The following is a 27,060-nucleotide window of genomic DNA, read 5'->3' as shown; positions in this document are numbered from 1 at the left end:
ATCTAATGGGTGTTAAGTGGCTTTATATTATGTATATAATAAACTAATAAATATTTAATGCGTTTTATTAAATCTATACATTTTAAAATGTAAAAATAATTATTACTGATATGACTGATCATTTTTAATCTTTATGTAAATAAAAGTTATTTCTCCTCATTTCATATTTCCAGATTTGTGCCTAGGTTAGTTGTCAGTTGAGTTACTTTTTGCCAAAAATATCACATATTCACATAATATATTATTATAAAATGTTTTATGATTAACATAATATAATATTGTGTGTATTATAGATTTTATTATACTACAATAAGTTAAGGTCTATGAATTATGATGGTGTATTGGAGTGACGTAAGTTCTGATAATCCGATCGCGGGAGGAAACGTGTGAAACTATGAACCGAACGGGGATTAAAATTTGCAACGTATATACTATGTAGAAATAAATAAATTAATAAATATTAAATAATAATATTTGATATTACTACGATGATATTATATCATAAAAGTTAAATATTATTATATTACTGTATTACATGCGCACATTATTAATCACGTATTCTCTTGCGCGTGCGCACGCATACAAACGCACGCGCTAATCGCACGGCCGTAGTATACTAGTACGCGCGTATCATATTATTATTATTATTATTCGAGCGCGGAACGGAAAATCATCGTACTCCACAGACGCAAACGGAATATAGTTGATAGTAATCAGAATATAATTATTATATCATCTCGCCCTATATTATGTTAAAATAATCATCTTATAATGAGTATTATTTAATAACAGATAAGTAAACAATAATAGTTATTAGTTTCGTAGTATCGACTGTAAAACAATTCAATAGCGCGAGACAAATTTTATTGTTATTATTACGAATCGATTTCCCGTGTAAACGTCGCGTAGGTGTTGCCGTCGTCGCGAATACTCGTTGTCACCGATGACGAGTTCGTTTGTCGTCGCTGCACAACCGTTGTCGCACGTCTTTAACGTTCATCCTCGCGACAATCAGTGACCGACGAACCACATCGATCATTGCAGCTATCTGCTATTACCTTGTCATCGTCGTCGTCTTCACTACAGCTTCAGCTCGCCATCGCTCGTTGGCGCTAATTATACGCGATAGACGGTCGTATAAAGGCACTACTCTCTAATTAGAAACCAGCTGCTGGTCTAGCATGACACTAGACTACGATATAGCTAGCCGTGCAGCTCAACTTGTCGAACGTTTGACCAGTACTGGCGAAAACGACGTCGATTGCAAGTTGTACGACGAAATCGAAAAAATCTGCAAGTAAGTGTCAAAATCTTAAGTCAAAATCGCTCAAAAACATAATTCGTATACCTACTTACTTGTTGTACAATAATATCGTCTATTCTTACTATCAACCAACACCACCACCATCACTACTACTTCTAGCACCACCACCATCCATAACTGCATCATAATAATCTTTGTTTAATTCCTACAAACAATCATTGTTTAAATGCAGAGAAACTTATAAGATTGTTTTGTAGTATTTTACTCTATAAAAACATACGTCACTATGCCGCACCGTCAACCCAATCCTGAGCGTCACCCTGTTTAGCAGCTATTGTAAATAGTCATAATCGTTCAATAACCAATATTATATTATTATATTAATAAATTACCTGATATACCTATAAAAATAATTATGGATAAGAATAATGGTGAGTCAGATTCTGTTGCCCGAGGTAATCTTAGACAACCAACCAGGGTGTTTAAGAAAAGCTCACCGAACGGTAAAATAACTGTTTATTTGGGTAAAAGGGATTTTGTTGATCACATTACCAATGTTGATCCTATCGACGGCGTGGTTTTGGTCGATCCCGATTACGTCAAAGGAAGAAAGGTATTTGGCCATGTTTTAGCCGCTTTTCGATATGGCCGTGAAGACTTGGATGTGCTTGGTTTGACTTTTCGAAAAGATCTTTATATAGCATCTGAACAAATATATCCTGTTGGAAATATACGAACTCCAACTAGGCTACAAGAACGTTTGATCAAGAAACTTGGTCCAAATGCTATACCATTTTATTTCGAATTACCACCACATTGCCCAGCATCTGTTACGTTGCAACCAGCTGCGGGTGATACAGGAAAACCGTGTGGAGTAGACTATGAGTTCAAAGCATTTGTTGGCGATACAGCTGAAGACAAACCTCACAAGAGAAATTCAATAAGGCTGGCTATTAGAAAAATTATGTACGCACCCAAAAAAGAGGAAGTGCAACCATCAGTTGAAGTATACAAAGAGTTTGTTATGAGCCCCAACAAATTATACTTAGAAGCATCCTTGGATAAAGAACTTTATTACCATGGGGAAAGTATATCAGTAAATGTCCACATAGCCAATAATTCTAATCGAACTGTAAAAAAAGTAAAAGTGTTTGTTAGACAATTTGCTGATATATGTCTGTTTTCCACTGCCCAATATAAATGTACTGTTGCTGAATTAGAGAGTGAAGACGGTTGTCCTGTTGGTCCTGGTTTCACTTTATCTAAAGTATATACAGTAAAACCTACTTTGCACAATAACAAAGATAAACGTGGCTTAGCTTTGGATGGGCAATTAAAGCATGAAGATACAAATCTTGCTTCTTCAACAATAGTGAGCAATCCTTCACAAAAAGAAAACCTAGGGATTATTGTTCAATATAAAGTGAAGGTAAAACTTTGCTTGGGCGCTTTAGCAGGTGAGTTGACAGCTGAACTTCCATTTATTTTGATGCACCCTAAGCCTGAAGAGGAAGTACTTCCAATAGTCAATAATATTGTAAACTCTGGTACAGCAGTTGATGACAACGGTGTACGTGTTGATAATTTGATTGAATTAGACGAAGAAAGCCCTGCACCATCTCATGATGAAGATATCATCTTTGAAGATTTTGCTCGTTTACGACTAAAAGCTGGTAATGATTAATTTAAATAACCATGTGAATCCGGGTGAATTTATGAATTCATTTATTATTCAGTTTTGAGCATAGGTAAATAATACATAAATCTACTGGATGTCTATCAAATAGAATCACAGTATGTCTATTCTAATTGTATAGACTTAAATGGAAATCACGAATATTGCTATAACTGATAGAAATTGATTTCTATGATAATTGATAAAAGATACTATGCAGTTATAAGAAATTTTTAACTTTTTGTCGGAACTTTATGCGCAATACTGTTAACGTTGATCTAATTATTTAGAGCCCAAGGATAGTAGGAATACAATTTATCATTTAATTCAATTTTTAATTTATTAAATTTGTTATTATAAAGTATTCAATACATCATCTATTAGACTTTTAATATTATTTTTGTAGTTTAATTAATTATTACCAAATTATATTAAAAATTACTACTAATTTAATGTTATAATTCTGTAATTTTTATTAAAACCAAATAAAACTATTTATATACCTAATAAATAATAATTATTGTGTTGGCATTAAATTTATTATTAACTATTTAGGTATAACAAAGCATAGTTTAAAACACTAAAACTTAGGAAATTTATTGTTTTTAATAATCTATAATTTATCGAGTAGATGCTATGTAAAAAACTTGTTTGATAATACTATTAGGTTTAAAAAAAATAAATTGTTTTTAAAACCATAATTGGACATTTGTATAATTTATTTTATTTTTTTTATTATTAATACTTTTTCTGATTAAATGTATTAGTATGCATTTAAAGTTTATTTATTATTGTTACACAATTAGTTCTAACATTCCTCCAATTGTTAAAAGTCAAATCAATCATATTTTAATTTATTGTCTAGTATATTTTTTTTAAGTGTAATAGGTATTTTATTTCTTTAAAAGTTCTATATTATAAATATAAATTATTATTCAAAATGCTAAAATATTTATTTCAATATCTAAGTCTAAAAATTGAGTAAGTTCCTACCTAAAATATATATTCTAGGTAGTATAATATATTATAATCAATACATAATAATACTCAAGTGCAGCGTATCAGCATTTTTATTTGTGCCAAATTGATTTCACTTTTGTGTTTAATAACAATAATAATTTTGTTTATTTTTGGGAATTATTTTAATTTATTTAGTTATAATGGCCAGTACATATTTGTAATTAATATTTATAAATTATTTATTCCACGGCATTAGTCTACTTTCATGTAGTATAGAAGATTATTTAGGTTACCAAACGTCTAAGCAATTTATATTTTTTCAATTATGTTTTGACAATCGAGAATTAGGTATAAGATTTTGAATATATTAAGTTGAATCATTGTTATATAATTTATGTAATTTAATAATGTGTAATAATTTAATAGGCAAATTAACTGTGTGTATTGTGATTTATGTATTGGAAGTAATCTTAAGATAAACCTAGTTAGTTGAATGTAACCAGTAATATTCTATGATCTAAACTTTTATTGACAGGGTTTTTTTTTAATATTTTTTTTTTTTTTTACTGTCATTACTAACAATTTGTCAAAATTTTGGTACTGTTTATTATAAATTATAATCATATTCAATGTAAATTTGATGTATGAATCTTAAACTCTTAAACTGACAATGACTATGACATTGTTACTGATTGTTATTATTTTGTTTGTGTAAATGTGTGTTTATCCAATTATTCTATTTGTTAAAATGTTGGTTTCTGTTGAACAAAAAAATAATTATGGTGAATACTATCTATATAAAGTTAAACATCAATTTATAAAGCACAAATATTATAATTTTAGACTTATTTAAATTACATCAGTATTTATACATTATATTCTATTCTATTCACTGTTAAAAATCTTAAACTAACTTTAACCAATTATATTTTCAAAATATGGTTTTCACACAATTTTATTTTAAAATAAGTGATAAAATAAAATGCATGATTAAATTTTTTGTTAATTTAATTTTTCATGTTGGTTGTAAATAAAATTGAAGTTCACTTTTATAGGTTTATAATATTTTTGTTTTATTTTGTAACAGTCTAGTCCTTTAAAATGATTAATATTAATAACCTCATAGAATAATTTATATCTTTTATGTGGTATTGTCCAAACCTTAACTTTAAAATTTATTGTATCAAAATAGAATGTAGATAGATGTATTATACCTAATACCCTAGTTTGTAACATTTTTATGAGCATAATTAAACTGTTTTTCTAGTTAAAGAATCTGAAAATAAGAATATAATTTAAAATATACTGAGACATGTACAATATAATAGTCAAATTAAAATTGTTTATTTTAAGAAAAAGAGTTATTGAATAATTACCTAACTATTTTTACACAATATACTTGCATTAAACATTTTGTTAAGCTTTTAAATAACTACCTTACTATAAGTATAGTTGATATTTATTTGATTTTTCAAATATTAAATATTAGACGTGGCTCTGGTTGATATAAATTTGCAAAACAGGGTGAAGCAAGAAAAGATAAATTTTTTTTTGATGGTGGTGCTTTAACCAAACCTTAACTAAAATTGCATTTAATTTGTATTAATCATTTTATATCTACATCAATTATTTTTTATTAATAGCTAATTCTAAGTGGGAAAATATTTTTTTTTCATATGTATGTACGCACAATAATTGAATCTGATTTAAAACTATGGCATTGAGGTACACCTATATGATTACTGTTATAAAATAATAATCTTCAGATATTTTCTCTTATGCACATGCTTAAAAATAATTCAAATACATATCAAATAAAAAATATTAAAAGCAATATCTATTGACATTATTTTGTTAGGTAGGTAAAATCTTGGGGTCACTACCTTAAATAAAATATGTAAATCCTAATTCTTATGTTGATTACTTTTTAGGTTTAAAAATAACTATTTTAATGTATGGAATGATTTGTATGTGACTGTAATGTTCCATTTGTATGAAACTTATTAACTTTTGGAGTAGAATGTAAAATAATATTGTAAAAAAACATAATCAATAATAATAACCAATGATTATTAGGTTACCTATTACTTTTGGTTGACATAACTTAACTATTAACTTATATTAATTTATTATATAAACAGTTATACATATTTAGTATTTACCATCTTTAATTATATTGTAAAACATATTTATTTGTTTACTTAAGTGATATTTTTAGCTTTAAAGCGTGGCTTTTTTTAGAACAATTAGGTACCTTCAGCTTATAATATATATATATTACCTTATACCATTTCCATTTATAATTCAAATTTTTGTGATCAATACTATACTGTGGTTAATAAAAATATAAATCTATAAAAAAAATTTCTCTCTGATATATTTTATTATTATGTTCCTATTTATTAAATATTTATTAGGTACTCACTACTCATCCTACTATGTATCATAATACTTATATATAGGTAATAGTGTGTAAAAGTAAAATATAAAATAAAAATCTTCTGATCGTCGATTTTAACATGGGGAACTCTTCGTTCGTTTAACTATAGTACAATTACAACAGGGCAGTGTGCTTGAATAATTATTTTGAGCAAAGCTTAACCATTGAAATATAATTTCATATTGACTGAAAATTTTTGAAATGTTGGCGTCTATTGGATATTATTGATGTATCATCTATGTGTAATCGTAAATTTTTGATTAATTGATGTACAAGACATGACATTTTTAAAGCTAAAATTCATTACGACACTACCCGAGTGTCTACTGTGTAATGGTCGTGAGACAAATAATTATTGTTTACTCACAAAAGTGTATGAAAGTTATTTATGAAAATAAATCTGTGGGGTCTACTTATTTAATTATTATAGTAGCTTCTGATTTATAAACGACAAAATTTAATTCATATTTTATATAATATTAATAATTGTCCATTATAATTTGTTGTTACAATTAAAAAAAATAAAATAAATATATGTACTATATACGTACACAGACAATATACATGGACATATCACATCACGTGGGTTTAATTTTGAGTTTGGGCATAATTTATTGAATTCTATTTTTTGACCTACAATTCGGGTATGATTGTTGTATTATAAATGAAAAAATAACAATACATTTTTTCACTACCTAGCTGAATTTTATATTATTGGGCGTTATTTATTTGGGCAAATGACCCAAAATTTAGGTAAAGAGCATATATTATATTTTGGACGAGAAAATAACCGATATTTTGGGTGAATTAATAAATAAATGAATAATAAAGTTAGTAAAAAAAAAAAAAAATGTGTGTGCCATGTATCGTAAGTCGTGAATTTGTGAATACATGACTATATGTAACCAAAATGCACTTTGCGAGGGAAGTAATACATGGCCTATACGACATTTTTTATAATATTTATAACCATATTAGTTAAAGTTCACTGAGGTCTAAGAGTTCTAAAACTGGGAATGCGATGTATTATCAAAACTGATATATTAGAGACATATCACATATTAGGACGGGGCCGTGTACATTTTGCCCAAATGAAATGTATATAAATATTATAAATTTGTCCAAACAATATTTTATTTTGGGTTATTTGCCCAAATGAAAGCCGTCTAATAATTAAAAGATTGATGTGGATTGTGATGTAATCGTGTTATTCATTGGAAATGGAAATCCTACGCGATTATTATTTCTAACAAAAAAAATCGGTTTTATCAGTATAACATTATGATGTATAGGTGCGAGATACAAAATCGTATTATGCATAAGTAATAATATTGCATAATACTTCCATACTATCGATAGAAAATGTAAAATATTGCGTCTACTAAAATAGGTTATGAGTATATTATTGTAACATTTTAAAATATACTACTGCACGGTTGTGTATGATTTTTTAATTTCTATGCGATGCAATGATGTGTATATATATATATATATATATATATATATAGTATTAATCTCTTATTGAAGTAGTGGGGCACCGATATCATATGATAGTCACTAGAATCTATAGTACATATTTGAGTTTGTATTATTATTATTATATTCAATATACTCGGTACGTTTTAATTAAGTTCGGACCGCAATGGCAGGAAGTACCTACTATCATAATTATTAACTGTTGCCAAAAACTGAGCGTCTGTATATTAATCTTGTTTTATAAATCCTTTGATAAGCAACAGTTTTTAGGGTATAATTAAATTATTAAAATGTGTCGTTCATCGTTTTAATTATTACTAAAATGTTCCGGAGAGGAGTAGAGCACCCTCTTCTTCAAAAACCAATTTCTGTGTGCGTATAATGTATGGGCATGGACCAATTGCGCCTAAAACAAAGTTTTTTTTAGGGTCAGAATACAAATTGCGCTTGTATTCAAAATTACCTACTTTTAGATATGAAAATATTATTGTTTTATTTAATTCCATCAACACCAACATAAACAATCTACAATAAAATATTTGAAAATTAAAAATTAATTTATTGATCTATCGATTACTTTAATTGGTTATAACTTATAAATTATAATATTATTTAAAACAGTATCGGGAATTTTGTGAAACTTTATTAGTCATTATTATTAGTTTATTATGTACATTTGATCATGCAAGTAAAGTATAACTTGTTAAATGTGAAGAAATAAAATTGGTTACTCTATTCATTTATTATATAATTGTAACTAACTAATAAGTTTTCCTTAGGTATTGTAATATGTTTTGAGTGCAATAGGTCTATTAATCCTAAAATGTATCAAGCGCAATTGGTAAACTGCTTAATTTATGCATACATTTCACATGTTTTATTACAGTTATATTATTATTAATACCCAAATAGGAAGTTTAACATTTTTCTTCTTTATACAATATAGTTAACTCTCCCCCACAGCTTGTACTACATTTTTTTTTGCCACGTATAATATGAATATTTTTGATCTGAATAAAAAAAAAAAAAAAAAAATGTTAGCTTAAATTATTACGTTCTTAATATTGTGGTTCATACCTCAAAAGCTGCAATTTTTGTCGACACTATTAAGTAATTTAAATAGACGAGTCTATCGCAGTATCGCCTTTCAACGTCTTGTTCAAATATTTAATCCCGGCGATTGATTATAAAATATTATATTGTATAAACTTTTGTTTGAGGAGTATAATACTTATAGGTACGTGAAATGAAATTCTCATTCAACAAGGTAAGAAAATTCACCTTCACGTAACACGAATGAATATCGAAAATGATTTAACATAAGATATAATAAAGTATAGATTGTAGATAGTCAGATTTATTGGTTTCTGAAATATTATAATATACAATATACTTATCTGAGATGCTACGATCTAATGTTGTAATTTGTAGCTGCAGAATAAAACGGCCTATTAGCATCCTATCGTAAGTAAGCAAGTAAGTATATATAGTAATAATAATAATAATAATAATAATAATCAAAAGATTGTACCGAATTTGTGGTGTAAAATTACAGCAAAGCCTAAAAATTTTGTACAGCAGTGCTTGTTGTACGTTTATTATAAAATTAATAATGTATAGTAGGCACCAATCTTATTAATATCTAAAAATAAAGATTTAAAGTTTTTGAAAATATTTTTTTTAAATAAAATTTGATATAAAACTAATCGCCTTTTTGAAAAATTAATTATGTTTTTACTATTTTTACCATCATTAATTTTTTATAAGTTTCTTACTTTTTTGAATAATAATAACGTATTAACTTGTTTTTTCAATTTCATATTTCGAAACGGAATATTTTTTGAGAATTTTGATTTTTAAAAATATTTTATGTTTTAGATGAGGGAAGTTGTAATATGATATTGCAAGATGATATTCATATTTTGTTGGGTAACCTTGTGTGGCTGTGTGTGTCATACAACCTCCATATACTCATCTAAACTAAAAATACTTAAACTGATCATTCGATATTGGATTATTTCATTAAAATTCTCAGAAAAATATTCTATCTTTGGGCGTGAAATTAAACAGGTATATCATATTATATACATTGATAATTATATCATTGTATACGGAAATCTATTCTGAGCTGTAACGATGACGATGGCAGGTCTATCAGCCTGATAATCACTAAGTAAATTTTATGATATAGGTTTTTTAATATTGCAATTAAAGTCATTTATTTTATTATTAGTATTACTACGGAAGATAGATTATAATAATTACAAATTTAATTTGTATACAAATCTTAGTAAGTGGTGTATAAAATAATGATGAAATAATTTCTAATTTTGAATAATGTAAAAAAAATTCGGGGGCTTGAACATTCCCCTCCCCCTAGGTACCGTCTTGAGTATAGATACATGTAATTTATTTGAGTTGTATACTCGTGGACTAATATTCGATTGGACACTATCAACTACATAGCTACTAATAATAAATATAAAATCACAGAATATATATATATATATTTATTTATTCTGTGATAAAATGTTCAAAATATTTTAACTTTTTTTGAGCTATTTATATTGGCATGACAAATTTTTTTTTATAATTGTTTACTTACCTGGCCTGTTCTTAAAAATATTATACAAGATCTCACAAAAGTTCTTATATCTGTACAAAAATATTAAAAATATGTAGGCATAATTTTTTTATATACATTTGAAGTTAAAATTTTAACAAAATTCATCAAATCGCAATAAATTATATACTATTTTGTAATAACTTTTTGTTTAATATCCGTCTTGAAAATTTAATACAGTATTCATCAGAAATGGTTTATACTGAAACCATAAAATCTGAAAAATGTAGATAATTATTTTTTATTGATATTTTAATACGTTTGTAATTTTAAGTTGAAGTTTACACGAAATTAGTTAATATAAGATAATTAACGATGTTACCCAATTATTTTGTTATATGTATTATGAATTTTACTATACGCAATTTAATTTTTTTTTTTTTTTTTTTTTTTAATATATATTTTAATATTTATACTATTAGTTTATTTTTTCTGTTTTACGGTACCTATTTACAGAAAGATTTTTTTTAAATTTCAAGTCATATAAATCGATAAAATAATATGGTATCTGTAAAATCTAAATGCATATTATTATAACAATTAAATACTGCATTATCCAAGAAATAATGATATCAATTTTCTATTATAATAAAAGTAAAATAAATGGCTTTAATTATAGAAGTTTAGTCCCCTTAAGCCCCCTTTGAATTTGCGCCTATGGACGTGGCGCCTTGATTTGTATGGCTATTTTTCAAAAAATACAACTTGATGAGTGTTTATTTTTAAATTTAAGATAATATTTTAAAAATAATTTGAATAAACTCAAAGTTTGAAGAAAGAAAAAAATTTTCAAAAAAATCTTTATTGGGCAATCACAGTAGTGATTACACATATACTAGTGAACTCATCCATTTCAGAAATACCCTGTACAGAGTACCTAGTAGTATTTGTTAATCAAATATCTGTATAAATTCGACTGCAAAAATGCGTTATTGTAGTGTAAAATACTAATATAATACAGTCCATTAGTTCTTATAATATTATATTTTATACGTCGTTATTAAAAACCAAACGTCATTTCTGGCATTACTGGTACAAAAATATGTATTTGTATTATAATGTATTATTTTTATAGTTTTAACATTACTAAAGTATGTATACTGTATAGTCTGATTTAATAGGATATTGTCATTCGCCGCGATGTGTAGGTAGATACTATATACTCACAGTGTGGTCGTTGAAGCCTGTGTTTAAGCTTTTATTCTATTAATAACTTTTTAAATAAGTACAAATGTATTGTGTATAAATAACGACTTCGTTTTTAGGATGTTATTTGAAATTTTGAATTTGAAATTATTATTTATATTTTGAACTTATCATCGTTTAATTAATAAATATAGGTTATCTTAACATTGATTTTTTTTAAATATATATATATGTAAATATAAACATAATGATTGTCATCTATATTATAACTTGTATGGTATATAATATTAATATTATCAAATTCTTTGAAACCTGAAGGGTGTTTATATAATTAATTTTTTCAATCCCTATAGATTGCTATAAAGTGGCTCATACATGATACACGAATTTAGTTTTGACTTACGAAAATCGAATATTTTTTGTTTATTTAAATGTTTGCCATTGGTTACAGATTATATTGTTATTATAATTAATAAAAATATGGTATTTACAGTTTTTTTATAAATAAAATAAAAAATAAATTTAAAATCAAATACTTATGACTACAATCAAATAGGTTTATCTACTTTTATGATTAGCAATCATGAATTTTTTCTTAATTCTATACATATTTTTGATATAAACACATAAAAATTAAATATTATAAAATTATTTATTATAATTACAGTGTTTGTACCTATTATTTAATATATTTTAATTTTATAATTTTCTTAAAATTTAAAATAAAAGTAATTGACTACCTACCTGTAATGATGCAAAAATAAATTAAATTAAAAAAAAAATATATATATATAAAGTAGATGTAAAAATAGAAGTTAAGTAAAAAAGAACGTATGTGTATAATAAATCTAAAATGTGGAAAATACAAGGAACACAAGCCTTGAATAAATGCCGGAATCTGTGGAACCCTTTCCTTACATTTACAACTTTACAAGTATAATTAATTAGTAATTAAATTTACAATTATGATATGCTCACATATCATTACATACCATAAAAATAAATGGCACTTTTTTTTTATAATTTCGCCTTTTTTTATGTATTATGTAGAATTGTGAACATATAAGTATATATTATTTAAGTACAATACCATTAGGTACTCATTAGATATATAATGTGTAATGAAGTAAAGTTGCTTGTATACAATATGAATTAATACGTACCACCGAGAACGATAGGACTTACAACAATTTTAAGTTTTATTCATATTACAATATTATATATTTAATTTTGTTGACCGGATTTCAATGCATATATACTACTTAAAGAATATATGTTTATAACGGGAGATCATCAAATAGAGACGCAGATGGATTGTTATTTCATGGATTTTTGTTTGCCTGAGCTCAGATTCTATGCAGATAAGTCATTTTGGTTTCAAAAGATCTATTTGAGGCTATTTTAAGCGAAACAGCAGAATATTGGCATTCGATATAATTTTTAAAATTTTATTATTTTTGTACAATATATATATATAATTTCTTATTACTATATGCCTAATATTTTTTTTTATCTATTAGATACTATAATACGGTACAATAAAATGTAGCTCTTTATATTGTTTAATGTTGAAATTTTGTAAAAATGACAGAGTTATAATACCAAATAAATGAATTCATCAGATTAAAGTAAAATATAGTTTAAAATGAATAATACTTTTGTACTGCAATAGCTGATAGGTAAATAATTTGTTGTTCGTATTTGTACTTATTATACGAATATAGGGATAATTGTTTATGTAATTCTTTATTTACACGTGGAAATTTTTTAGAAAATCCTCAATCTACATCGACAGAGTTCATGCATTACTATTTCATCAACTCAAAGAGAAACATTCTCAGATTCGTTTGAGTGCACTCCGAATTTGTAATCGTCTTTTTAAGTACGTGTTTGATGTTTTTATTTACGTAGGTACATCTACTAAATCTACTTATGTACTGTTTTTGTATAATTCATTGTTATTTTTTGAATTAGAGTCAATAGATTAGTATAGATGAATAATAATACAATAATATAATCATGTTATTTGTTTTAGGAAATTTGAACATTTTAGAAGATTAATAATCGTCGATATCTCAGTTCTTCTAAAACTCACAGTTAACACGGATGCAGGTCGAACATTGCCTCCGCCTAAGAAATTCGCGACGGATTTAGAAATTTACTCTATTAGATGCATTAAGGAATGGAGCGATGAGTTTGAGAAAGACTTTAAAGACGAATTTAATTTTGTGTTTAAGTATTTGAACAAGTACAAAAAAGTAGGTTACTATGATATCGTTATATTTTCTTATTAATATGTGTAATGTAATTACAACGTCCTTTTTGTTAAACCCTCTACTATAAAAAGATACAATACATTAGTCAATTATTATATTATTTAACTTTAATGAGTGAGGCGTGTATACAATTTCAGATTGATTTTGAATCAATGACTGTACTATCCGTTACCGAAGCGAGACTACAGGAAGACAGGGAACAGCGACAACGTCGTTTCAATGAAGAGAAATTGAAAAAAATCGAGTCTGAAATAAATGGCATGGACACTATATATTCATTAATTCTTAGCTATAAATTAACCTTAGTGAATCTTTTGCGCAGAACTCGAACCGGAAATAACTATTGCGGCTAGAACCCTGGAGAGTTGTCTGGAATTGCTAATTCCCATTCCGGAAGAGTTTTTTATACCTGAAGCGGAGGAAGACATTGTCCCTCCATCGAACCTTTTGGAACTTTCGTCGTTAGATACTGGGGGAAAAATTGCTGCTGTGGTTAAGTCGAGTAACGAAAACGAAAGGTGCAGAGAAACTGGCATAATTGACCCTGCAGCACACAACGTGACAGTCACGTTGAGACCGGGTGATTATTAAATTTGTTGATTTTTAGAATTGCATCTAATGTATGTACTAGAAGCGTGTATTTAATTTCCTTCTTGTTTTGGCTACTTTAGATTTTCGAAAGAGAGTGAAGAAATCCCAAGACAACTTGGCTATAATTGAAAGTGCAAATGAACAAGTTAAACTCATTTCCGACAAGTATTTGCCAAGAATCAAAAAATGGTTGCAAGACATAGCAAGAATTTCGAGTAATATTTTTTTATATATATTATCGTGCACGTGAGACGGACCTTGTGTCGTTTCTCGTTTGCACTCCTCAAAAAATAGCTGAATTTATGAGTGCATGTACAATTTATTTTAATTATTAACTAACATTATATACTATTTTTTAACTGTTAAATTAATCTATTTATTTAATTAATTAGATTTATTTTAAGGATACTAGGTTTCATTGAGAAGACGCGTGTGGAGTCCTAGAGTTATTGAAATAAAATAAAAAAATAACAGCATAATATACTTGTAAACCAATACAATAAAATAATAAAATATAATAAAAATGTAAAAAAGTAGGTACCGCTTCTACTGTATAGGTGTTTAATTAGTCACTGTTATGGATGTGTTAACTTTGATTTCAATATTATATCATCGTATACGAAAAATGATTCTGAGTGAAGATGGTCTGTAATCAGTTTATATTATTAAGTATATTTCATGATATTGTTATTAAAGTAATTCATTTTACTATTAGTATAACTATTGTGTTTAGCAGTTTAAATTAATTTTTGACGAAAACATTGAATTTATACAAACAATGTAAACAATTTATACGTTAAAAGTTTTAAGTACCTACGAATAATATTTTTAAATTACAATATAACAACTAAAATTATTTTTCATTTAAATATCTAATGTATTCAAATTTGAGTTTAAAATGTATAAAATAACTGTTGTTTATAGTACAAAATATTTAAGAGGAACCTTCTACTAAATTTTCAATTCTTAGTTCTCAAAATTGAACATTTTTTAAATTTTTAACTGCAAAATTATATTAAGCAAACCTCTTTTTCGAAATACTTCAAATAAAAATCTTGCCTAATAGCTATAATAATAACTTATATCAGAAACTTTGTATTACATTTTGAAGCTTTGAGACCCAGCAAAAAATGTTATATCGAAGCTTAAAGAAAAAAAAAAGAAAATTTGAAAATGAACTATTAATAATAGCTCAAAAAAATTTAAAATATTTATAAAATTCTACTACGTGAAGAAAATGATGATACAAACATTTAGTGAAAATTGCAGGTATCTATATGGTTATTCGGTTTTGATTTATTACTAAATTCCAAAAATGTATTGAGAATAGTTATTTTATAAACGAATAACTAATTATATTATATCGCCTAAATTTAAACTGAAAATGATTTTATAAAAAGAATCTTACTGTTCAGTAAATTATTTTTTTATTATAGTAAAAAAAAAAGTTATTTTGTATTTAATTTTCAAATCTTGATCATATAAAAATTTTTTTTTATAAATTTCTTATTATAAAACAATTTATAAATTTTCTCAATTTTGTTAAAATTCTAATTTTATACACTTATAAAAAAATATTGTAATAATGTACTTAAAATATTTTTTGATTGACATAAAAACAACTTATGAGAAACATTGCACCTATAAAGTTTTTTCATTGAGCGAATTTTTGTTATTAACATCAAAAGAAAAAAATTTAAATGATTTTCAAATTTAAAATAAATTATTTCTTATACATATGTGAATAATTTCAAAAACAGTAAAAAAATTTTGCTAGTGTTATAATGTATAGAAAGTATAAACATTTGGTAAGAATTTCAAGTAACTGCGTATATTCATTTTTGAGTTACACTAAAAAAACAAAATCAATTTTTTAAAATTCTGGTTTTGCGTAAAAATTATCGTGTTTTCTTAACTTTTTTGTTTAAATTCTTGGAAAAGTGTTTAATGTATCAACTTGATTTAAGTTTCTACCAGAAATCACATCAAAGTTGAAAATCGAAGTATTCTTCGTTGTTCCAAAAAGTGATGATTGGCATAAAAATAAAACAAAAAAACACCCGTCATTTTAAAATCAATACATTCATCTCTCTGCTCAGAATCTAAAATTATGATTAATAGTGTTAAATATAGAAATTATTATGAATACAACAATTTTTATTACAGTCTTAAACTCTTAAAGATATCTATAACTGTTTATTCTTGAGAACACATGTACGTACAATGTATATTCGTAGTTTTGGTCTAGTTTTAATATTGTGCTTGTTTTCTATACATAAATAGATGGAGAACTCCTAAAACGAGCAATCGAACTCAAGCGTTATTTGATTGATCTGACGAGCAGAGAAAACAAAATCACGTATTACGGAGACAGTGATGATTGTTCCAGCGAATCCGACATGGAAGAAGTCCCCCCTAAATCTTACGCTGATGATCTATTGGCTCAATGTTTAGCTAAAACTGATAATAATGTACTTATATAATATAAATACTAGTATAATATCTTCGGTGAAATCATGTTTTAAATAGACATGATATTAAAATAAAAATGTATATACACATATGTATGTTATTTTTAGACTCAAAATTATGATAGTAATCGCGCTGCAGAGTCTGTAAAAGTTTCAGAGAGAGATGAAAATCGCAGTAGTGTCGTAGACGTGCCTAAGTTACCGTTTGACATCGATCTATATCACTGGGAAGACGAACAACTTTCAGCTCCTCGTATTTTACCGTAAATATTATCATGATTTTTTAAATTTAGATTTAATTATAAAAATATTCCGTCTCGGTGACCTTAAAAATTTTAAAGCTAAACTTTTTACTAAAATATAAGCACAGAAATCTACTAATAGTATTATAATAAATGGAATCTGCGTATTCTGATTATATGAAATTCTGTTGTCAGAATCTATTCAGTCAATGCACAGGAAATATTCTTTATAAAATATATAATGCCTTATATAATAATAATAATAATATATATATATATATAATATATAGTGCCTTTGCCCTAAACTGAACCAGATAGTTGTAATCGTAGAAATACGGATATCATTTTTTCTAAACTATATGGGAGATAGACGAAGAAAACAAATATTGGTGTTGCGGTTACTTAATAGTAATAGTGTACAGTTCTACTCTAGAGTAAAAAAAAGGGGAAGCAAGAAAAGTCGAGTATTATGACGAAAAAAATAAATATAATTGTCCAGAAAAAAAAATAAAGTTTGTAGACTTAAGTTTTGTGATTTATTTAAAAATTGTATATCAAATTAAGTTGAACTATGTTTTCTTCCGCGATCACTTAATATATTATGACGAAATGATACCCGACGACCTTATATTTTTTCTCTGAAACATGCTTATTAGGAATTACGTTGGATTGGGGCTTTATGTTGAAGAATTAGGGAATGTGATTAAAAAAAATAGTTAAGGATGAAAATACTATTTAGTTGACATCACTCAGTTGTATGAAAATCGGTATTTAAAGTATTATAAATATGTACAACTTTATAAGTAATATTATATTTAAATATATAGCAATACAATGTTCGTGGTCAGGTTTAATAGAAGACTATGAGCATTGTCCCATTAATCATTTACGAGTTACCGTTTAATGCAACGCTGTTGTTAAAAATTGCTTTTTAATGAATAACAACCCTATAATTTAACCTAACCTCACTGCGTGTCAGAGTTACGCCAAACGAACACGCGCAGTTATAATATGTTAAGTCATGTACTAAATACTTTTTGTATTATTTTTCTTTCAAATATGGTTTAGGTTTCTTTAAATAATTATTCGACGCGGCACTAATAAAATAATAACTGATCCTGTATACTGACGAATTTTGTTTTTTCCTAAACAAAAACACGCATGTGACGGGCAGTACGATTACGCGAGTGCAAGCTTCAGTTAAAAATCTGTACGAATTAAAAAAATAAATCTAATCCCTTTTGTAATTTATACATTACAGTTAGTGCGCTAGAACTAGCCAATTTTAGCATTTAATAGTTTAACTGTGTGATAAAACATTATATTCGTAAGTTGGCCCACCCACTTTAGCGTAGCGACTTGAAATCTTCATCTATAGTTTGCTAGTTAATTGCGGGAATTAGCAAGTTAGTCGTTTGAGTTGCAAACCAAATAAAATTGGGTGAGTCAAGTTCACGTAGCCCACCCATGTCCTTCTAAAGTTTTAAAATTTATACTAAAAGATGCTTTGAGATTTGCGAGAATTTGTTAGTTAATTTTCAAAATGTTCGACCTTTTATTCACAAAACCCACTTTTTGATAGTATAGTTGGCCCACCCATGTTGTCTTATAACTTGGAATTAGTATTTTGTTTGCAGCTCATAAACGGCTAACTCGCAAACTATTGTCGAAGATTTTTAGTTGTTACGCCAAAGTGAGTGAGCCAACTTCATAGACTTGAAAAAAATTAATATGAAATATCGCATTAATATCGTCCATTGATGTACTTGTGAGTTATTTATAATACAATAAATTATAATATATTGAAAATACATATTTTTATTCACATTATACATTATACATATATAATATGTTTAACATATGCTTATGGTTAAATGTGTTTTGGTGTTTTACATCGTTAAAAACACATACGTGCGCACTTGTGTTATTTTCGCAATAATGCCATCGATTATTAATACTGTATTTTTATCGTCTATATAGTTTTTCTTTGAATGGTTCTAATAGTTGTGTTTTGTTATCGTTTTAGTTTATTTCGTTTTTATTATTTACTTTATACTACATAAAGTATTCAATACTAAATAGTCTAGACTCATATTTTACACATTCGTCGTGTTATGTTTTCTTATCAATATAGGTTATATTAATTTTTTTGTAATTATGATATAAGTTATTAATTATATACATATATTAATTAATTGTATATTAATATTAATTATTTAAGTACTTATTACATGCATTTCTCGCAGGTCGCACGGCTAGATTTGCACTTATATTATGTTATTATTATATTATACTAGATGCATAACCTGACTTCGTTCAGGAAAAAATAAAAAATGAACAATTTATAAAATATAGCATTTTATGTAGGTTTGTAAGTATCTTTGTATTAATATTATACCTCAGTTCACGGGTAAATTTGTGTTGGTGTATCTCGCTTTTTGAACTAATTTGAATGAGATAGAAAACTGCCGGTCCGGCGGATTGGATGTAGAACTTATATATTATTTATAAATGTGATTGAAACTACTCTCTAAGCTTTCTTGATATCTCTAATGGATAATCTTTGAAATTATCATTAAAATGAATTCAGTAGTTTTTGAGTATTTAAGGTACAAATATTTACTTATTTAATTGTATATATATTTACCTAAATAAAAGTTTTTTATTTTTGTAGACAATAATAACATTATAATCCTATGTATAAACAAAAAACTTTTTGATTTTTGTAATCCAAAATAAAATACTTGTGCGAGCCACTCTATAACAATCTATTTAAGTTGGAAAACTAAACTGTATAATATTCCCGAGTTTTAAGGAATATGCGTGTAAAACTTGGTGCCAATTGGATCAGTGGTTCCAAAGATTACCGAGTTCTAACTACATAGTGCAGTTCAATTGTGTATATCTACTTAAATTCGAACATGAAAAAGTTTAATGCAGATTTAAATAATTTGTTAAAAAAGAAAGGTTCAAATACTTTCATTTAAATTTCACTTATAATTTAATTAAAGAATAATAAAAAAAGGAATTGAATGATTACAAATTTAATAAAAAATATGATGTGTTAAAAGTTTTTGATATGAACAAGTTAAGTTATGAAGTTAGTATAATGAATATGAAAATAACGAAATGAAGTATAATGTACACAATAAAGAGTCATTCTATATTATATAAGATTTTCATTTATCGATTGGCCACGGTGGTTGAAACAGAATGGAACACGAGGTAAATACAAAATACAAAAATATCACTAGATATATGGTTATCTTATATTTAAATAGTTGCAAATCCTATCAAAAAAAGGAAGCATAGCCAAGAAAGGGTTGGTGGTGTCACCAATCTTCTGAGATGAATTTTCGCTTTCAGATAGACTTTGTAGATATGCAAGCACAATCAGATGGCTTTTATAAGTTAATATTAGTTTATCAGGACCACCTCATAAACGAAAACGACAAACGTGCCGAAGAAGTTGCTTACGTATTATTAGTAATTTTAACAACTTTTGAAGCACCATCAATTTTACAATAATATTGATAATTGTAATTCAGGTTTTAACTTTACTGAAATATGTGTAATGTGGCCAAAACTTAAAATAGTTCATAGTGAACCTCGTTACCCACAGAGCCAAGGTTCTATCGAACGAGCTAGCCAGGATAGTAGAAATATCCTTGCTACTCGGTTTAAAAATAACTGTACTAATAAATTGAGTGAGGGGATAAAGTATGGCTAATGAAAAATTGTTCATTGCACTCAGGAATAAAACGTTCACTTACGAAGTATACCGTTCAGTACAAAAGATAAAATTGGATTAAAACGTACACTTTTGTCAATAAATATTATAAGTAATTTAAGAACTGAAGACCTCGAAACAGCTAAGAATTATATTTTAACTACATCGAACGGTAACAACGATTTCGAAAACAAAGACTTACCAATTTACCTATAAAATAATAATGACATTTTTCTATTTTGGGTTGTCAGGGTTACAACCTATATACGTGTGTATAAAAATATAAAACACGGAAGTACTTACACAAAGAAGTGGAGCGACTATATGTTCATCAAAATGCCATGGAGCAGTACATGCGATAATAAGATAATGAGTGATATTTAAGTTTAAAAAATATTTTATTTTCTAATAATATAAATATATATCATTATTCATTATATTTTGACTATACTTTTCCATTAAATATTATTATTTATGTTGCCCAATATATGAAGAGCATTTTATATAACGCCCGGGCATTTTAGAAAACGCCCAAATTGTATACCATACCCGCTACATATATAAAGAAAAAAAATAATATATAAAAAACAGTTAACAAAAAAAATTATTGGGTGTCGAATAGGTATAGTTTAGATAGATAATTCTTATACATTAATTAACATTTTATTAATTGTCATATATTTTTCAAACAACATGCAATGTTATGCAGTTGTTGCCGTTGTTGGTCATGACTAACTAATAATTTAACATTTTAAACATAGGTATATGCATTCTTAGAAACAAATTCGCCCGTTACTATTTTCGATGGTGGAGTGTCTTACAAACATAAGCCTCAAATTTAAATCATGATTGCTTTTGTAAATAAATATTTTACAATTTTTTTCAGTACAAATCAAGATGGTCATAGTTTTTGGACTTCGAATTCTGTAATGGATACTGATTGCGATGGTATTATACAGCCAGGAGGATCTGAAATTTTACGCACTCGAGTTATTGAATTTACTGGTAAATTCGAAAGAGTTGATAGACAGTGTAGAACCCCATTGCCAAGTGGAAGATTATGCCCAAGAGAAGATCGTTTTAAAGTAAATTAAAGACAATCATTTAAACTTAAAATATTTAGTTATTACATTTGTTTATTTTTAGTGTCCGTTTCATGGACGTATTGTACCGAGAGATGAGCTCGGTCGAGTTATCAATCCAGAAAACAAAATAATTTTAGAAACAGAGAAAAAACAGAATGTACCTGATTGGCAAAATCCACAGTTGCTTAGAGACATACAGGTAGAATGTGTTTTGAAGTTTTGATTGCAATTATATTTTTTATACAAGTTTTAATGTAAATAATTATTTATCGGTATAGCATCAAACAGGAGTTGATCTTAAAATGCCGGAAAAAGGAAGCAGAAGGAAACGAAAACAAAATTCAAATCTGACAAATTTAAAAAAAGAGCAGGATACTCCACGCGCCCGACTGGAAAAAAAAGTGTTCAAAAAGTAAGTTTGAATTTTATTGAGAACTCATTATCAGTTATGAAGTATAAAAGTTAATAATAAAGAAATTAGCACAAGACATTAGAAATTTAGTGGTGAAGTGTTAAATTTACAATAGTGATTTGTACAATATATTACTCTTCAGTATATTTTAAGGTAAAATAATTCAGTGTAATAATAGTGTTTTTTAAATAGTAAAACATATAAACCAGTTGTTTGTTAATTGTCTCAATTGTAATATTGTCTATTTGAATCAATGTTCCTGGTAATATTCACATCGTAATGTGTTCAATCACAGCTGTATCAAATTCAATAAATATAAATTAAAACTATGTACCTTGAATCACAATCTATAAAAATTGTTTCACTCTATATATATTATATATAATGATAAATTGTTATGTTTAATAATATTATTATGTTTAATTATTCTTGTAGATCATCTGTGAAGAAAGTAGCTAACATTTTAGATGGTATAGATCAGAGAAAATTTCGAGATAAATTTGGAGATCAATTCAATTACGTCCACGATACAGCTTAATTTGTTTGTCTTTTTCTAATCATTAAGTTCTATAACTTATAAGTTAATAAGGTTTAATTAAAAATTAGTATAATTATTAATTATATTATTTGAAAAATGTTTAATTAAAGTATTTGAATTATTTTGTAAATTTTGTGATATATATATATATATATATAAACAAGATGTAATCATTATGCAATATGTTTGTAATTATTTATACATATTATATATAGAAAAACTTGTTTTTCCTTAAAATACTAGCTAATTGTAAATAATAATTCATTAAAAATAAAAATGTATAGAAGTATTCTTATCTGAATTGAAAAGTATATTGTTTTCTTTGACGATAGAAGGTTAAAAATCTAAATCCTATAAATAGTTCATTTTGATGGAAATTTTATTGTAGTAATTTAGATAACGGTAGCCAGTTCATTCAAATCTAATTAAATTTTTTCCCTATTAAAATATTTAGATATTATTTTTGTTTTTAATTTAAATTATTCTTTTCATATGGAAAAGATAAAGAATTAAGTAACATGTAATTGGTTCGTGGATTCATGGATTATATTTCTTTAAAAATCCTCTATTAATATTTTGTTTATTCTAATTTAAAATAATATATTAGAATTTTTTTTTTTTGTCTGTACATCGCCAAAGTATTAACTAAAATCTAGATTTGATTTTTTATCAGAAATCACCCTCAAAGATGAAAATTGAAGTATTCTTATTATCTTTAAAGGTGACAACAGCCAAAAAAAGGTACATATCATTGAAAAATTAATATATTCACCGCTTCTCTCAGAATTTAAAATAAGTAGTGATGCAGAGGAATACCTATTTATAACTCATACATTGCTTTACTTATATTGTAATATTTTTTTTAAATTCAAGTCGCTAATTCTAAGTATATTACACATTATAAACACAGACTCTTAAAACTGCTAATTCTGTTCTAAGGAATCTTTATTTATGTACGTTAATTTTTCAGACTATTTAATACAAGTCATGGAAATCTATTTTCTATAATCTATATTATACTACATTTTCCAAAATTTGATCGCATAATGAGTGTTTGAGTAAAAAGCTAAGTTTCTAGTATATTAATAATTATTGATAGGTATAGATACTTATATAGTTACATAATAATTAAACTGTAAAAACAAGGTCTTAACCTCAGTTTTTTAAATTATTAAAAACAGAATATACACCATCCTGGACTTAAATATTAGTTACCTATATATATTAATAATAACAATGCTAATTATTTGTTTTAATTTATAGTTCTAAAACATTATTATTTGAAACTTAAACCTTTTCTTTTTATTATAAATTTTAATATATACAATGCAATTTTGAAAATATGTAATCATTTAAGATATTTTGTACCTACCTATTTATACTATGAACCTATTCACACTGTTTTACGATATTTACAGTAGGATATTATTAATTCATAAGTAAAAATATTAAACAATAATATAATATGATATAAATGTATATTATTATAATAATTCAGCAATTGTAAACCATGCAGTCAAGATATAAGTAAACACAAAATTACACATTTTTAAATTGTGCCCTGGTTCTTATCAAGTGTAAAAATATGATGTGTAAACTCTGTGTAAAATTTTAAAAATTAATATTAATATTTTTGCAAAATCAAACCAAATTACAAAACGATAATCTCTTATTTATAGGTATCTACTTCCTTTGTTATAGCTATATAATATGAATAATTAATAGAATGAAATTTAAAATTTAAAAAAAATATAATTTTTATAAATATATTATTAGGAAAAATAAAATAATAACATAATGGTGAAGCACATTCATTAATTGGAATCGCATCAATATTAAATTTATCAATTAAACTTTTCATGTTTTTTTTTTTTTTTTTTTGTTATAGAATTTTGATATTTAAAGTATTTATTTATACTATCTAATTTAATATATGCTTCTATTTAAATTTCTTTTAACTTTTCTATATACATAAAAATATTTGGATAAGTTGTATAAAAACTAAAATCAAAACGATAATAAAATGACTCGCGTACATCAGTGACTAAAGTTAGCTCTGCTACTGTTTGTGCCCATATTTCAGGCGGATACTGAGCTTCTTCACTTACATAATACATCTATTAAATAATCTGTAAATCGTGGATTTCGTCGTACGGCTTTGATTTCGTTAAATAATTTACAAAATGCTTAGATAACTTTCTGGGCTTAGAAATGGCATTTTGTAGCATTGAAGAGCGCAGGTTACATTATACATTTTTGACAAACATAAAAATTCGAGCACAATTTATAAAAAAAAAAGTCGTTTGGACGCAGTTTACATACACCCATTATACTCATTTAATCAATGCAATGTTTTTGGAAATTTTTTAATTAAACTACCGTAATAATTATAGTAAAAGTAAAATAAATTACTTTAATAGCTTTATTAAAAAAATATTAGGAATTAATATACTCTTAGTGAAATAGGCTGATAAATCATATCCACTCAGAATCATTTTTTGTATACCTACACTAAAAAATAATACACAATTGAACTCAAATTGTATGTACTTACTCATTACAGTGATCTCCTTGATACCTAATGTACAGCAGAGCGGTCTAACAGTTTATCTTTTTTTTTATTATATAATATTTATTAGCTATTTTATCTTATCTTTTTTTGTAGGTGTGTTTTTGAAAATCAAAATAGCTTAAAATCTTAGCCCTTTTCATTAAAAATTGAGTATCTAGGCATAAATGGTGTACATTAATAGCTCATTTCTTCAGTTTTTTCATGTCCTAGTTTCTCAAAGGCAAGGGGAAACTAAAAGTAAGTGTTAAAGAAAAGCCAAACCGTAAGTGATCGAATGTTTTTTTTACATTGTTCCTGATTGTTTTTAGAAACAGCAAGTATAGGTACTTATAATAAAAAATGTTTATTTTCCTTCAAAATGCCTAATACTTTATACAGTTCTTACTAGATATAGCTGTATAAAGTTTTATACTTGTATTTATTTTGCATTGTTTCACTGATCTCCTGTTTTAAATATATTGAATTTAGAATTGTAAAATAGGAATAGTTACCTATCTATTTTCTATAGAGTACATTATCATCTTATATCGATAATCGAATGTTGTAAACTGTATGTAGGAACTAAATATTTAATTAAATAGTATTACATACCTACATATTATGTAGGTATGTAATACACGATTGTATAATTTTGTACACACTACACATATAATATACATAATGTTGTATAGTTTAAGTACTGAGTGTAGATTAGGTATTAGTTTTATTTATTTGTTAGTATTGAGTATTGAGATTTCACGCCATTATAAAATATTGAAGGTACCTATACGTTTTACGTTCAGTTTTAAGTATACCCAATGGCCAAGAGAGGAATTAAGTTTTATTGGAAATAAGCTGTTAGATTTACTTTTATAGCCTATTAGGTAGACAAAAAAAAAAAAAATCAAAAAAAATCGGCTTATTGTATTTTGTTAGCTCGCTGCGGGTTTTTAAAATTTACCTACTTAAGAATCCAGAATAACAAGTTTATTGTGAAACAGTATATACGTGGTATAATAATAATATTAAAAAAAAACTTATAATATTATAAGTGGCTTTTAATATAAGCTATACTTTTTCTACTCATAATATACAAGTTCACAAACATATTTTGTTTTAAAATAGACAATTAAACATTTATCTAATGTTTGTGATCGACACGACTACACGTATATGGTGAATGAATTAATCCTTGAATTAATTGTACCTTTATTACATACGCCATGTAGCTATACAGGACTTTATTGTATGGCATATTCGAATACATTAATATATGTTAAATAGTTGATTTTTCATTCAAATGCATCCTAAATTTGGATATTAAGATGTAAATATGTATATTGTAATATTAAAAAGTTTATTTGAATACAATTTACATATAAATAAGATTATAATTTTCAGTGTCCGTACCGTTGGTAATTTAAAAGTAAAATTTATAAAAAAATATTTATCGAAATATTATGCTAATGCATTCCTACTTGTCGACTCCATTCCTCGAAATATTATACGAAATTAATTTGACTGAATCTAAGAACTTGGTTCTCACCTGAATAAATAATTAATATATTACGTGACAATTG

At 26.1% G+C, this 27,060-nt stretch overlaps 2 protein-coding genes across 2 annotated transcripts; both read left to right on the top strand.

Moving 5' to 3' along the window:
* The first annotated feature begins 658 nt into the window (after nucleotides 1-658).
* On the top strand, nucleotides 659-23,016 carry LOC113550547 (UV-stimulated scaffold protein A-like). The gene is made up of 12 exons (XM_026952461.1): nucleotides 659-1,297; nucleotides 13,356-13,466; nucleotides 13,620-13,842; nucleotides 13,998-14,118; nucleotides 14,183-14,440; nucleotides 14,532-14,666; nucleotides 16,735-16,922; nucleotides 17,031-17,185; nucleotides 21,781-21,979; nucleotides 22,041-22,178; nucleotides 22,258-22,391; nucleotides 22,827-23,016. The coding sequence occupies exons 1-12, from the start codon at nucleotides 1,182-1,184 to the stop codon at nucleotides 22,927-22,929; spliced, it is 1,881 nt and encodes a 626-aa protein (XP_026808262.1). The 5' UTR covers nucleotides 659-1,181; the 3' UTR covers nucleotides 22,930-23,016.
* On the top strand, nucleotides 1,291-3,315 carry LOC113550548 (arrestin red cell). The gene has a single exon (XM_026952462.1). It carries the CDS (start codon nucleotides 1,680-1,682, stop codon nucleotides 2,946-2,948), a length of 1,269 nt encoding a protein of 422 aa, XP_026808263.1. The 5' UTR covers nucleotides 1,291-1,679; the 3' UTR covers nucleotides 2,949-3,315.
* Nucleotides 23,017-27,060: the final 4,044 nt, after the last annotated feature.

Source organism: Rhopalosiphum maidis, chromosome 1, assembly GCF_003676215.2.
Source record: "Rhopalosiphum maidis isolate BTI-1 chromosome 1, ASM367621v3, whole genome shotgun sequence".
In the NCBI taxonomy this organism is placed as follows: Eukaryota; Metazoa; Arthropoda; class Insecta; order Hemiptera; family Aphididae; genus Rhopalosiphum; species Rhopalosiphum maidis.
The sequence above is the reverse complement of the archived record's forward strand: the minus strand, read 5'-3'. Positions and strand labels throughout refer to the sequence as shown.